The 13,814-nt window shown below is 40.3% G+C and overlaps 1 protein-coding gene across 5 annotated transcripts in view; it reads left to right on the top strand.

Moving 5' to 3' along the window:
• The window catches only part of BIRC3 (baculoviral IAP repeat containing 3), a 53,669-nt gene extending 43,022 nt beyond the window's left edge, over positions 1–10,647 (top strand). For 3 of the 5 annotated variants that reach the window (XM_054241767.2, XM_035265184.3, XM_035265180.3), the window contains exons 7-9: positions 2,456–2,710; positions 9,686–9,727; positions 9,835–10,647. In XM_054241767.2, the coding sequence (XP_054097742.2) occupies positions 2,456–2,710; positions 9,686–9,727; positions 9,835–10,028 (491 nt within the window). In that variant the 3' untranslated portion in view covers positions 10,029–10,647. The remainder of the gene's footprint in view (positions 1–2,455; positions 2,711–9,685; positions 9,728–9,834) is intronic. The other 2 variants (XM_035265183.3, XM_035265182.3) reach the window with 1 other exon arrangement.
• The last annotated feature ends 3,167 nt before the right edge of the window (positions 10,648–13,814 follow it).

The raw sequence follows: 13,814 nt of genomic DNA, 5'->3' as shown, positions 1-13,814 counted from the left end.
ATGTCTGTTGAGGTGTCCTGCCCAGCTAGGAGGCAGTCTAATCACTATTTGACTGCCGAGGCCCCTCCCTGCTCTTGTGAGGCTCGCCCTGTTGCTGCAGGGTCTTGCTCTTCTGCTGCATTCTCCACCACGGGCTACGCCCTGCAGCGGAGTCTCTGTTGTAGCGGGTTGCCTTGGCAATGGCAGGCTGCGTCAGCAGTGGGCGTGTATCTCAGTAGGGGCGGGTTGCCTCAGCAACAGCAGGCTGCGTCAGCAGTGGGCATGTGTCTCAGTCGGGGCGGGTTGCCTCGGTAATGGTGGACGCCCCTCCCCCACGGAGCACCTCAGGGACGGTCTCCACGGCGAGCGTTTGGAATCGCCGTTTTGTCTGTCCCACTGCGCTATTTCACACACTGTGTCCCTGCAATCCCCTGGGCTGGCCCACTGCCCAAGCCCCTTTCAGTCTCGAGTTCAGCCCCCTCAAGTCTCAGGTTGCCGTTTCAACAGGGCACCCGGACAAGCGCGCCCTGTGGGGATTGCTGGGTACGGCTGGCCGCTGCCACCCCGGCTGCTGGCCTCTCCAGGCAGAGCCTCTGCCTGGTGTCCCACGTCTCCTTTATACTTGGGAATTTCCCCGTTCTGTGGGCAACAATGATCAGTCTGAAAATGCAGCTTTGACTCACCTCTCCACGGATTAACCGAGAGCTTAAATCCTGCATTGTTGTCACAGCGCCATCTTGAGTTCCTCCAGTTATTGTCAAAATGTCTTTAGCCTTATCTTTTTGACTAAGCACCATTTAAATTATTTATTTTGTTGTTGTTTTTGATTTTTTATGTTTTCTTTTTTCCATTTTTAATTCTTAAATGGTTTTTTTTTTTTGTTTGAGATGGAGTCTCACTCTTTCACCCAGGCTGGAGTGCAATGGTTCAAGTGCTCCTGGCCTCAAGTGATCCGCCCACCTTGGCCTCCAAAAGTGCTGAGATTACACGTGTGAGCAACTATGTCCAGCCTATAACATTTCTTTAAAATTTCATTTTAAGTTGAAATTTTAATTATTTTCCTCAGTTAGACATATTGCCTTTACCTAAATATTTTACAATAAGCAGGGAAAGGCAATAACAACATTTTGAATAATAAACTCTATCTTTCAGAAACTACCTTCTTATTCTTATTCTCCTTCAGATCTAGATTTTTTATTTTTATAAAAGATCATCTTATTCTCCTTCAAGATCTAGATTTTTTTATCCACTGGTAAAACATTTTATATTGTAAAACTGCAATTTTATTATCTCTTTGGAATATAACTTATGAATCTAAGTTTATTAATTGTCACATAGCTTACCATAATTCATAAAGCTATTTCTAGAAAATAACTAATGACAGAGGCTGACCTATCTGAATAATTGTTTTGGAAGAGAAGATTGTTAGGTTTTAGATACATTGATTTTGTCAAGTAATAGGACACATAAAAAGAACCATTTAAGGCCGGTGCAGTGGCTCACGCCTGTAATACCAGCACTTTGGGAGGCTGAGGCAGGCAGATCACAAGGTCATGAGGTTGAGACTAGCCTAGCCAACATAGTGAAACCCCATCTCTACTAAAAATACAAAAAATTAGCTGGGTGTAGTGGCACATGCCTATAATCCCAGTTACTCGGGAGGCTGAGGCACAAAAATAGCTTGAACCTTGGAGACAGAGGTTGCAGTGAGCTGAGATCGTGCCACTGTACTCCAGCCTGGGTGACAGAGCAAAACTCTGTTTTAAAAATAAATAAATAAATAAATAAATAATAATAAAAGAAATTTTGTGGAAGAATGATACTTTATGAAAAAATTATTTAATTTTCTTTATTTTCTCTTTCCTTTATTTGACTAGATCAAATTGAAATGTCAATTTTAATGGGTTCTAAGTTTCATTTGGTTATAGGCTTAGCAGTACTACAAAATGATTGAAAGTACAGTACATGACACCAGACTTCTTCAATTTGATTTTTGCTAGTTGTGTGTACTTTGGCAACTTATTTGCCTCACTGTGGCTTCATTTTCTTGTCTGTTAAATGAGGCTATTAGGACCTACCTCAAAGAGCTGTTGTGAAGATGAAATGAATCAATACATGTAAAGTTCTTAACACAGTGCTCACTAAATGTTAATCTTTAGTATAATTAGCATTATTATCATTATATTTTTTTGAGACAGGGTATTGCTATGTTGCCTAGTCTGGTCTCAAACTCCAGGGCTTGAGTGATCCTCCTACCTCAGCCTCCTAATTAGCTTGTGTCTGCACCCTGCATTATACTTATAATAACATTATTATTAAGCACAGGAGCTGAGACACACCTAAACCTAGCAATTAACATCAATGCCTTACTGATTAAAAATTAAAGATAGTTTTTATTTTGTTGTATATATAGGACTGGAAGGAAGTTTGTGAGCAGAGTTTGAACATGTTTATGCTTGTTTTTGTTTTTACAAAGATGATTTATTATTAATCCGGAAGAATCGAATGGCACTTTTTCAACATTTGACTTGTGTGATTCCAATCCTGGATAGTCTACTAACTGCCAAAATTATTAATCAGCAAGAACATGATGTTATTAAATGGAAGACACAGACATCTTTACAAGCAAGAGAACTGATTGATACTATTTTAGTAAAAGGAAATTTTGCAGCCACTGTATTCAGAAACTCTCTGCAAGAAGCTGACACTGTGTTATATGAGCATTTATTTGGTGAGTGGTAGAAAACTATTTTAAAAAATTTTCCAAGTCAATTAAAAATAGGCTAATTAATTAGAGGGGACTCAAGATGGCGCTGTGAGAACAACCCAGGATTGGAGCCCGCGTTGAATTCGCAAACGGTGAGTCAGTGCTGCATTTCCAGACTGATCTTTGTTGCCCACAGAACAGGGAAACTCCCAAGTATAAAAAGACACGGGACACCAGGCAGTAGGTCTGCCTGGCGAAGCCGGCAGCCGGGGCGGTGGCGGCCGGCCCTACCCAGCAATCCCCACAGGGCACGCTTGTCCGGGTGCCTTGTTGAACCGGCAACCTGAGACTTGAGAGGGCCGGACTTGAGACTGAACGAGACTTGCACAATAGCCCAGCCCAGGGGATTGCAGGGACAGATCGTTTGGGATACCCAGTGGGACGAACAAAACCGCGATTTCAAACTATCCCGGGCAGACGGTCCGAGATGCTCTGTGGGGGAGGGGCGTCCACCACTACGGAGGCAACCTGCCCCAACTGATATACACGCCCACTGCTGAGGCAGCCAGCCGTTGCTGAGGCAACCCGTCCCAACTGAGATACACGCCCACTGCTGACGCAGCCAGCCGTTGCTGAGGCAACCCGTCCCTACTGAGATACACGCCCACTGCTGACGCAGCCTGCCGTTGCTGAGGGAACACGCTACAACGAAGAGACTCCGCCGCAGGGCGTGGCGGAGACCACAGCAGAGCCGGCAGGAACAGCGCGAATCACACAACAGCAGGGCGGAGCCTCGGCAGCCAAACAGTGGCTAGTCTGCCTTTGAGCTGGGCAGGACACCTGATCGGACATCCAAAAATAAAGCCCAAACCCCTCAACACAGAGCATTTGAGAAAAAAAAAAAAGGGTTGTTTAATGACCCCTGTTTCAGCAGAATCAAACATAGCAGCCTAACAGCCCTGAATGAACAACAGAGTGCACAGCTCAGCAATTAAACCCCTATAAAGTACAAACTGTCTCCTCAAGCAGCTCCCTGACCCCTCTATATCCAAAAGACTGTCATTAGGCAGGCATCATCCTGGGAAAAAGAGAGCAGAAAAAGAAACTGGTAGCATCCCTCGCTGTGCCATGGCTACTAGAGGTGCACCCCAGACAAGCAGGGCCTGTAGCGGACCTCAACAGTCGTACAGCGAAGGGGCTAGACTGGTAGAAGGAAAACCAAGCAACAGAAATACTTCATCATCAACATTCTGGGTGTCCACTCAGAGACCCAAACGAAAAGTCAGCAACTACGCAGACGACCAGCGGACAAATCCACAAAGATGGGAAGAAACCAGTGCAAAAAGGAGGAAAACACCCGAAACCAGAACACATCCCCTCCTAGAAAGGACCAAAACTCCTCACCAGCAAGGGAACAAAGCTGGACGGAGAATGACTGTGACGAAATGACGGAATTAGACTTCAGAAGATGGATAATGAGAAACTTTTGTGAGCTAAAAGATCATGTATTAAATCAATGCAAAGAAACTAAGAACCTTGAAAAAAGATTTGAAAAAAGATTCGAGGAAATGATAACAAGAATGGATACCTTAGAGAGGAATATGAATGAATTAAAGGAGCTGAAAAACACAATACGAGAACTTTGCGAAGCAAACGCAAGTTTCAATAGCCGAATTGACCAAGCAGAAGAAAGAATATCTGAAGTCGAAGACCAACTCAATGAAATAAAACGAGAAACCAAGATCAGAGAAAAAAGCGCAAAAAGGAATGAACAAAGTCTCCAAGAAATGTGGGACTATGTGAAAAGACCTAACCTATGTTTGATAGGCGTACCAGAAGGGGACGAAGAGAATGAATCCCAGCTGGAAAATACTCTTCAGGACATCATCCAGGAAAATTTCCCCCACCTAGCAAGACAAGCCAACACTCAATTGCAGGAAATACAGAGAACACCACAAAGATATTCCGCAAGAAGAGCAACCCCAAGGCACATAATCGTCAGATTCAACAGGGTTGAAATAAAGGAGAGAATACTAAGGGCAGCCAGAGAGAAAGGTCGGGTCACCAACAAAGGGAAGCCCATCAGACTCACAGCAGATCTCTCGGCAGAAACACTACAAGCCAGAAGAGAGTGGGGGCCAATATTCAACATTCTTAAAGAAAAGAACTTTCAACCCAGAATTTCATATCCAGCCAAACTGAGCTTCAGAAGTGAAGGAAGAATAAAATCCTTTGCGAACAAGCAAGTACTCAGAGATTTTGTCACCACCAGGCCTGCTTTACAAGAGCTCCTAAAAGAGGCACTACACGTAGAAAGGATCAATCAGTACCAGCCATTCCAAAATCACACTGAATGCTAAAGAGCTTCAACATAATGAAGAATCTACAACAACTAACAGACAAAACAGCCACTTAGAATCAAAATGGCAGTATCAAATTCACACATAACAATATTAACCCTAAATGTAAATGGACTAAATGCACCAATCAAAAGACACAGACTGGCAAATTGGATAAAAATCCAAAACCCATCAGTGTGCTGTATCCAGGAAACCCATCTCACATGCAAGGATACACAAAGGCTCAAAATAAAGGGATGGAGGAAGATTTACCAAGCTAATGGAAAGCAAAAAAAAGCAGGAGTTGCAATTCTCATCTCTGATAAAATAGACTTTAAAGCAACAAAGATTAAAAGAGACAAAGAAGGCCATTACATAATGGTAAAAGGATCGATACAACAAGAAGAGCTAACGATCCTAAACATATATGGACCCAACACAGGAGCACCCAGATACATAAGGCAAGTTCTTAATGACTTACAGAAGGACTTAGACTCCCACACAATAATAGTGGGAGACTTTAACACTCCACTGTCAATACTAGACAGATCAACCAGACAGAAAATCAACAAGGATACCCAGGGCTTGAACTCAGACCTGGAGCAAGCAAACCTGGTGGACATTTACAGAACTCTCCACCCCAAATCCACAGAATACACATTCTTCTCAGCACCACATCACACCTACTCTAAAATTGACCACATAATTGGAAGTAAAGCACTGCTCAACAAATGCAAAACAACTGAAATCATAACAAACAGCTTCTCAGACCATAGTGCAATCAAGTTAGAACTCAGAATTCAGAAACCGACCCAGAACCGCACAGCTTCATGGAAACTGAACAACTGGCTCTTGAATGTTGACTGGGTAAACAACGAAATGAAGGCAGAAATAAAGAAGTTCTTCGAAACCAATGAGAATGAAGACACAACGTGCCAGAACCTCTGGGACACATTTAAAGCAGTCTCTAGAGGAAAGTATATAGCAATAAGTGCCCATATGAGGAGAATGGAGAGATCCAAAATTGACACCCTATCGTCAAAATTGAAAGAGCTAGAGGAGCAAGATCAAAAAAACTCAAAACCCAGCAGAAGACAAGAAATTACTAAGATCAGAGCTGAGCTGAAGGAAATTGAGACACGAAAAACCCTTCAAAAAATCAATAAATCCAGGAGCTGGTTTTTTGAAAAGATCAACAAAATAGACAGACCACTAGCCAGATTGATTAAAAATAAAAGAGAGAACAACCAAATAGATGCAATAAAAAATGATAAAGGGGAAATCACCACAGATTCCACAGAAATTCAAACCATCATCAGAGAATATTACAAACAACTCTATGCACATAAACTAGTAAACCTGGAAGAAATGGATAAATTCCTGGACTCCTGTGTCCTCCCAAGCCTAAACCAGGAGGAAGCTGAAACTATGAATAGACCAATAACAAGGTCTGAAGTGGAGGCAGCAATTAAGAGCCTACCTCACAAAAAAAGCCCAGGTCCAGATGGGTTCACAGCCGAATTCTACCAGACACACAAGGAGGAGCTGGTACCATTCCTTCTAAAACTATTTCAAACAATCCAAAAAGAGGGAATCCTTCCCAAATCATTTTATGAGACCAACATCATCCTGATACCAAAACCCGGAAGAGACCCAACGAGAAAAGAAAACTTCAGGCCAATATCCATGATGAACATAGATGCAAAAATCTTCAATAAAATATTGGCAAGCCGATTGCAACAGCAAATCAAAAAGCTTATTCATCATGATCAAGTAGGATTCATCCCAGGGATGCAAGGCTTGTTCAACATACGCAAGTCTATCAACGTAATTCACCACATAAACAGAACCAAAAACAAAAACCAGATGATTATCTCAATTGACGCAGAGAAGGCATTTGACAAAATTCAACAGCCCGTTATGCTAAAAACCCTCAATAAACTCGGTATCGATGGAACGTATCTCAAAGTAATAAAAGCTATTTATGACAAACCAACAGCCAATATCATACTGAATGGGCAAAAACTGGAAGCATTCCCTTTGAAATCTGGTACTAGACAAGGATGCCCTCTCTCACCACTCCTATTCAATGTAGTACTGGAAGTTCTAGCCAGAGCAATCAGGCAAGAAAAAGAAATAAAGGGTATTCAAATAGGAAAGGTGGAAGCCAAATTGTCTCTATTTGCAGACGACATGATAGTATACCTAGAAGACCCCGTCGCCTCAGCCCAAAAACTCCTGAAACTGATAAACAACTTCAGCAAAGTCTCAGGATATAAAATCAATGTGCAAAAATCACAAGCATTCATCTACACCAATAACAGACTTAAAGAAAGCCAAATCAAGAGCGAACTGCCATTCGCAATTGCTACAAAAAGAATAAAATACCTTGGAATACAACTCACAAGGAACGCAAGGGACCTCTTCAAGGAGAACTACAAACCACTGCTCAACGAAATCAGAGAGGACACAAACAGATGGAGAAACATTCCATGTTCATGGTTAGGAAGAATTAATATCGTGAAAATGGCTATACTGCCCAAAGTAATTTACAGAATCAACGCTATCCCCATCAAGCTACCATTGACTTTCTTCACAGAACTGGAAAAAACCACCATGAACTTCATATGGAACCAAAAGAGAGCCCACATAGCCAAGTCAATTCTAAGCAAAAAGAACACAGCGGGGGGCATCACACTACCGGATTTCAAACTATACTACAAGGCTACAGTAATCAAAACAGCATGGTACTGGTACCAAAACAGAGATATAGACCAATGGAACAAAACAGAGGCACCGGAGGCAACACAACATACATACAACTATACAATCTTTGATAAACCTGACAAAAACAAGCAGTGGGGCAAGGATTCCATGTTTAACAAATGGTGTTGGGAAAACTGGCTAGCCATGTGCAGAAAGCAGAAACTGGACCCCTTCCTGACACCTTACACTAAAATTAACTCCAGATGGATTAAAGACTTAAACATAAGACCTGGCACCACAAAAACCCTAGAAGGAAATCTAGGCAAAACTATCCAGGACATAGGAGTAGGCAAGGACTTCATGAACAAAACACCAAGAGCATTGGCAACAAAAGCCAAAATAGACAAATGGGACCTAATGAAACTCCACAGCTTCTGCACGGCAAAAGAAACAGTCACTAGAGTGGATCGGCAACCAACAGAATGGGAAAAAACTTTCGCAGTCTACCCATCTGACAAAGGGCTGATATCCAGAATTTACAAACAACTCAAGCAGATTTACAGGAAAAAAACAAACAAGCCCATTCAAAAGTGGGCAAAGGATATGAACAGATACTTTACGAAAGAAGACATATTATGAGGCCAACAATCATATGAAAAAATGCTCATCGTCACTGGTCATCAGAGAGATGCAAATCAAAACCACATTGAGATACCATCTCACGCCAGTTAGAATGGCGATCATTAAAAAATCTGGAGACAACAGATGCTGGAGAGGATGTGGAGAAAAAGGAACACTTTTACACTGTTGGTGGGAGTGTAAATTAGTTCAACCATTGTGGAAGACAGTGTGGCGATTCCTCAAGGCCTTAGAAATAGAAATTCCATTTGACCCAGCAATCCCATTACTGGGTATATATCCAAAAGACTATAAATCGTTCTACTATAAGGACACATGTACACGAATGTTCATTGCAGCACTGTTTACAATAGCAAAGACCTGGAATCAACCCAAATGCCCATTGATAATAGACTGGATTGGAAAAATGTGGCACATATACACCATGGAATATTATGCAGCAATCAGAAATGATGAGTTCGTGTCGTTTGTAGGGACATGGATGAATCTGGAAAACATCATCCTCAGCAAACTGACACAAGAACAGAAAATGAAACACCGCATATTCTCACTCATAGGTGGGTGATGAAAAATGAGAACACATGGACACAGAAAGGGGAGTACTAAACACTGGGGTCTATTGGGGGGAAAAGGGGAGGGCCAGTGGGAGGGGGAGGTGGGGAGGGATAGCCTGGGGAGAAATGCCAAATGTGGGTGAAGGGGAGAAGAAAAGCAAAGCACACTGCCATGTGTGTACCTACGCAACTGTCTTTCATGCTCTGCTCATGTACCCCAAAACCTATAATCCAATAAAAAATTAAAAAAAAAAAGAAATTAAAAAAAAATAGGCTAATTAATAATTTAAGATTATTGAAAATTATTCAGGCTGAATGTGGTCACTCATGCCTGTAATCCTAACACCTTGGGAGGCTGAGGCAGGTGGATAGCTTGAGCCCAGGAGTTTGAGACCAGACTGGACAACGTGGCGAGACCCCGTCACTACAAAAATTCTTTAAAAAAATTAGCTGTGATGGTGTATGCCTGGTAATCTCAGCTACTCAGGAGAATGAGGTGGGAGGATGGCTTGAGCCTGAGAGGTAGAGGCTGTCATGAGCCGTGATTGTGCTACTGCACTCCAGCCTGGGGACAGAGCCAAGACCCTGTTTCAAAAAAAATTCAATCTAATTTATAGATATTAATTGAATAAAAAAAAGATTTTTGTTGTCTTGACATGAGTATTTCGCCCAACTCTAAACTGCTCATTTTAAAAATATATTCTGTAGCTCAATATTAACCTTATTTGTCAATAGTAATGCTTTTACTTTTCCTCCCTTAGTGCAACAGGATATAAAGTATATTCCCACAGAAGATATTTCAGGTATTAGTATTAATATTTTAAACCAATAGAAAACATTGTTTTTATTTTCTTGTTTTTTCATTGAAGAAGTAAATTGCCTTTTATTAAAATTTCTTTCCTCTCTCTAGATCTATCAGTGGAAGAACAATTGCGGAGACTACAAGAAGAAAGAACATGTAAAGTGTGTATGGAGAAAGAAGTGTCCATAGTGTTTATTCCTTGTGGTCATCTAGTTGTATGCCAAGATTGTGCTCCTTCTTTAAGAAAGTGTCCTATTTGCAGGAGTACAATCAAGGGTACAGTTCGTACATTTCTTTCATGAAGAACCAAAACTTTGTCTAAACTTTAGAATTAATTTATTAAGTGTATACTAACTTTAACTTTTATTCTGATTTGATTTCCTTAAAATTTTTATTTACAACTCAAAAATATTGTTTTGTGTAACATATTTATATAACTATATGTATCTAAACCATATGAACATACATATTTTAGAAACCAAGAGAATGAGAGACTTTTGTTCTTATAAACAAAAACCAGATAGCACTACAAACACAACATTCAATCAAAATTTCATCATTACTGAAATTGTAAGTCAAGTAAAATTTAAGATATTTGAGTTTACCTTTCAGAATTTTAAATATTTTGGCGTGGTATTAATACTGGGAGCACGAAGCCGGGTGTGGTGGTGTGTGCCTGTAGTCCCAGGCTGAGGCAGGAGGATTACTTGAGCCCAGGAGTTTGAATCTAGCCTGGGCAACATAGTGAGATCCTGCCTTTAAACATGAACAGAACAAAAACAAAATGGAAGGGACACATTTCTGTCTTTTTTGATCAGTGTCTTATACATCAAAGGTGTGAATATATGTTGAATGACATTTTAGGGACATAGTGTTTTTATAAAGAATTCTGTGAGAAAACTAATAAAGCAACAAAAATTACTCTTATTCTTTATATCTTTATTTCTATGATATTGCATAGTTTAGTCACTCCCAGACTCTTTCCACACCGCCTTAAAAAGCCTCTTAAATATTGAACTATGGTTTATATTCCTTCCTATAACATGCTTCTTCATTGACACTTGTAGAGCACAGGGTCAACACATCATAAAATTTATAAGATTTTATGGAATGCCTGAGACAAAAATTAAACAGTCCCTTTAGTAAGTTTGTTTATTCATTTGTCTATTGCTTTATTCAAGAAGTCTCATGCCAGCCCCACCTACTGGGAGAAGGTCTGAGTTTTATTCTTACCTCTTTGGTATTAATTCTGATACTTAGAAAGTACACTGGTTAGCAACCCTTGGGGCCAACAGGTTGTTCTGGTAAATAAATCTGTTCCATATTGTCATTGCAACAAAATGTCCCCCTCTGCATTACGTTTTTGGTACTCAACATATCCAATTCATAACTCTCTCTTTTGTTTCTTATAGAGGTATTAGGTCTTTAAGACCAGAAGTAAGAGCGTAATAGGGAATACTTAGGGGAAGACAGGCAAAGGCCAGTCATCTAAACCAGTTCTAGATGGCTGTATAGGGGAAGATGGCTCTGTAAAGGCGGAAGGGAGAGACCCCTTCATAAGGGTCACAGCTGACAATCCTATCACAAAAGACAGGTTAACAAGAGAAAAGCTTAACAAATTTATTTAATCACAGTTTTACATAAACAGGAGCCTTCAGAATGAAGACCTAAAGATACTGTGGAAACTATGCATTTTTATGCATAGGTTTGATGAAGAATGGACTGCCCTGAAAAACAGTGATTGGAAGAAAAAGATACGATCTAATGGGAATAGACTCAGGTGGGGGACCCAGCAAGGCCTGTCTGTTCAGAATCTTCTTGGTCTCTATGCAGCATTTTTTCCTCATGGATATAGGGCAGGACCTGTCTGGAATGGGATCTTATAACCTACTATCAAACAAGGTAGGTCAGAGAATTTATTTTTGTCCAGCTCTTACATAGTGAGGTGAGGAAAGATTAGAGTACTGTCTTTATGTTTTAAGGCTGGCATTATGGAAAGGTGGTTCCGGTTTTTATGACCTAACTTGGGGAAAAGGAATTGAGGTTTCTATGGCTTGCTTTTGCAGAGAATGAGGTTGAGACAGGAGGGCAGGACAATGTCAGAGGACAACTTTGCTTCTGAGGCCTTCACTTTGGGTTTTCTGAGCCCCAACATCTTCTAGAGTTGTAAAGAGAAAAATTAGGGACCAAGTCAGGGGAGGAAGGAATCCATCTCTTCATTCTGATGCTGGAAGACTATTTCCTTGAGATGCAATTGATTTTGCCTCTGCTAAAAGGCTCTGCTGGCGAGCCACATGCTAGCCAGTGTCCTGCATGGGTGCTAGGCTGAATTATTTGTAACTGTGCTTAGGTGATTTGTAACTCAGCTATAGGATATTTAAATAGTAGGCATCCTTTTTGCAACACTTTTTAAAATCTAGTTCTTGTATTCTACAGACAATATTTGGACTTACCTTGTCGTATCACTGTCAAACTCTTGTTCATTTCTTTTTTATAATAAACAGCTATTATAACAACTCATTTTTTCAAATGTTATTTCCCTAAGTGCTATTTTGAAATTTTGTTTTGGAAAAAATAAATCACCATAGATAATAACAGTAGCTCCATTTGCTGACTAAATGTCAGATGTTTTCAGGTGCTTGACATGCATTAATCCATTTGATTACCTTCAACCCCATCCACCAGCTAACCTGTTCTTCAGTCATTGGGTGGATAATTTAAACCTCAATATATAATAAGTGCAATCATACAGGACTTTACAGCAGGTTTAATTTCATGCTTCAGCCATGCTCATTATAGCATCCATCCATCCTGTCTCTTAATTTTCTTATATTGCTTGATACTATTAGCCATTAAGTTCCTTTGTGGTCACAGGCAATGTGATTTAACCATCTTCAGCTCCTGTTGGTGAAGATGTCACCTCCTTTTGGTGTCTTGCACATCATAGTAGACACTATGGATGTTACTAAGAAAATTCCAGAACAGATGCAGTGGTTCGCATCTGTAATCCCAGCACTTGGGGAGGCCAAGGCAGGTGGATCGTTGAGTCCTAGAGTTCGAGACCAGTCTGGGCAACATAGTAAGACCATGTTTTAATAACTAAATAAAAAAAAATAAAGAAAATTCCAGACAAACCAGAAGTGATATTTAAGAGATTCACTATTTTAAAAGCAATACAAGCATCCTTGAAACAAAAAGGATCAATGGGTCAGTATTACTCAATCTTTTAAAAACTATGCCCACTCCTACTCCTTAAGTCAAGAAGATTTAGGCAAGGTCTCATTTGCAGAGTTTTTACTGTGCAAATAACAGGTATTTTTTCAAGTTGTACAGTATCCCTGCTCCTCCTCAGGTCAACATGGCCCTTCATAGTCTTCAACTTCATCTTCTGCCACCCTACCCATTGCTCACTATCTCTCAGCCACCTTGGTTTTCATCAGTTTCTAAATCCGACAAACTCTTTTTTGCTTCAGTTTCTTTGACTGGAATCTTTTTTCATTCACTCTTTCCCTGGCAAATTCCTACTCAATTTTCAAATGTCAGCCTCCATGTTACTTTCTCAGAGTGTCTTTCTTTGACTTCTCCCATCTAAAGTATATTCCTTTCATAGTCTCTCTAATAGACCCTTTCTTCTTTTTCTTCATAACACTCAACCCAATTTATATTTACAGATTTTAATGTCAATAAGGGTCTGACAGAACAGACCCTTATTGAGTAAATGAATGAATGAATGAATGGCATCCTGAGAGTGAACACGGACTATAAGAGGGCATTTCTTCCTCTTTAAATACCACTGCTGATAAAGTACTAAGGCAGAATCATTGATAAAGTAGAAGTACATAGGCCAAATTCTGTACTCCTTTAGATATCAAAAGCAATCTTTAGAGAGGAAAGATCAACCTAGTTAAAAAGCATTCATGTAGGAGATGAGAATTAGAGCTGATTTCAGATGAGGTGGCATGGCTTTTCAACTCTGGAAAGAGCATAAGGTACAGATATAGGCATTAGAATCTTAAAACAATCAACTGACATTTATTTATTTTTGGTATTCTGTTTTGTTTTTGTTTTTGAGACAGAGGCTCTGTTGC

This window comes from Callithrix jacchus, chromosome 10, assembly GCF_049354715.1.
Source record: "Callithrix jacchus isolate 240 chromosome 10, calJac240_pri, whole genome shotgun sequence".
In the NCBI taxonomy this organism is placed as follows: Eukaryota; Metazoa; Chordata; class Mammalia; order Primates; family Cebidae; genus Callithrix; species Callithrix jacchus.
This window is presented reverse-complemented; position numbering and strand designations above follow the sequence as displayed.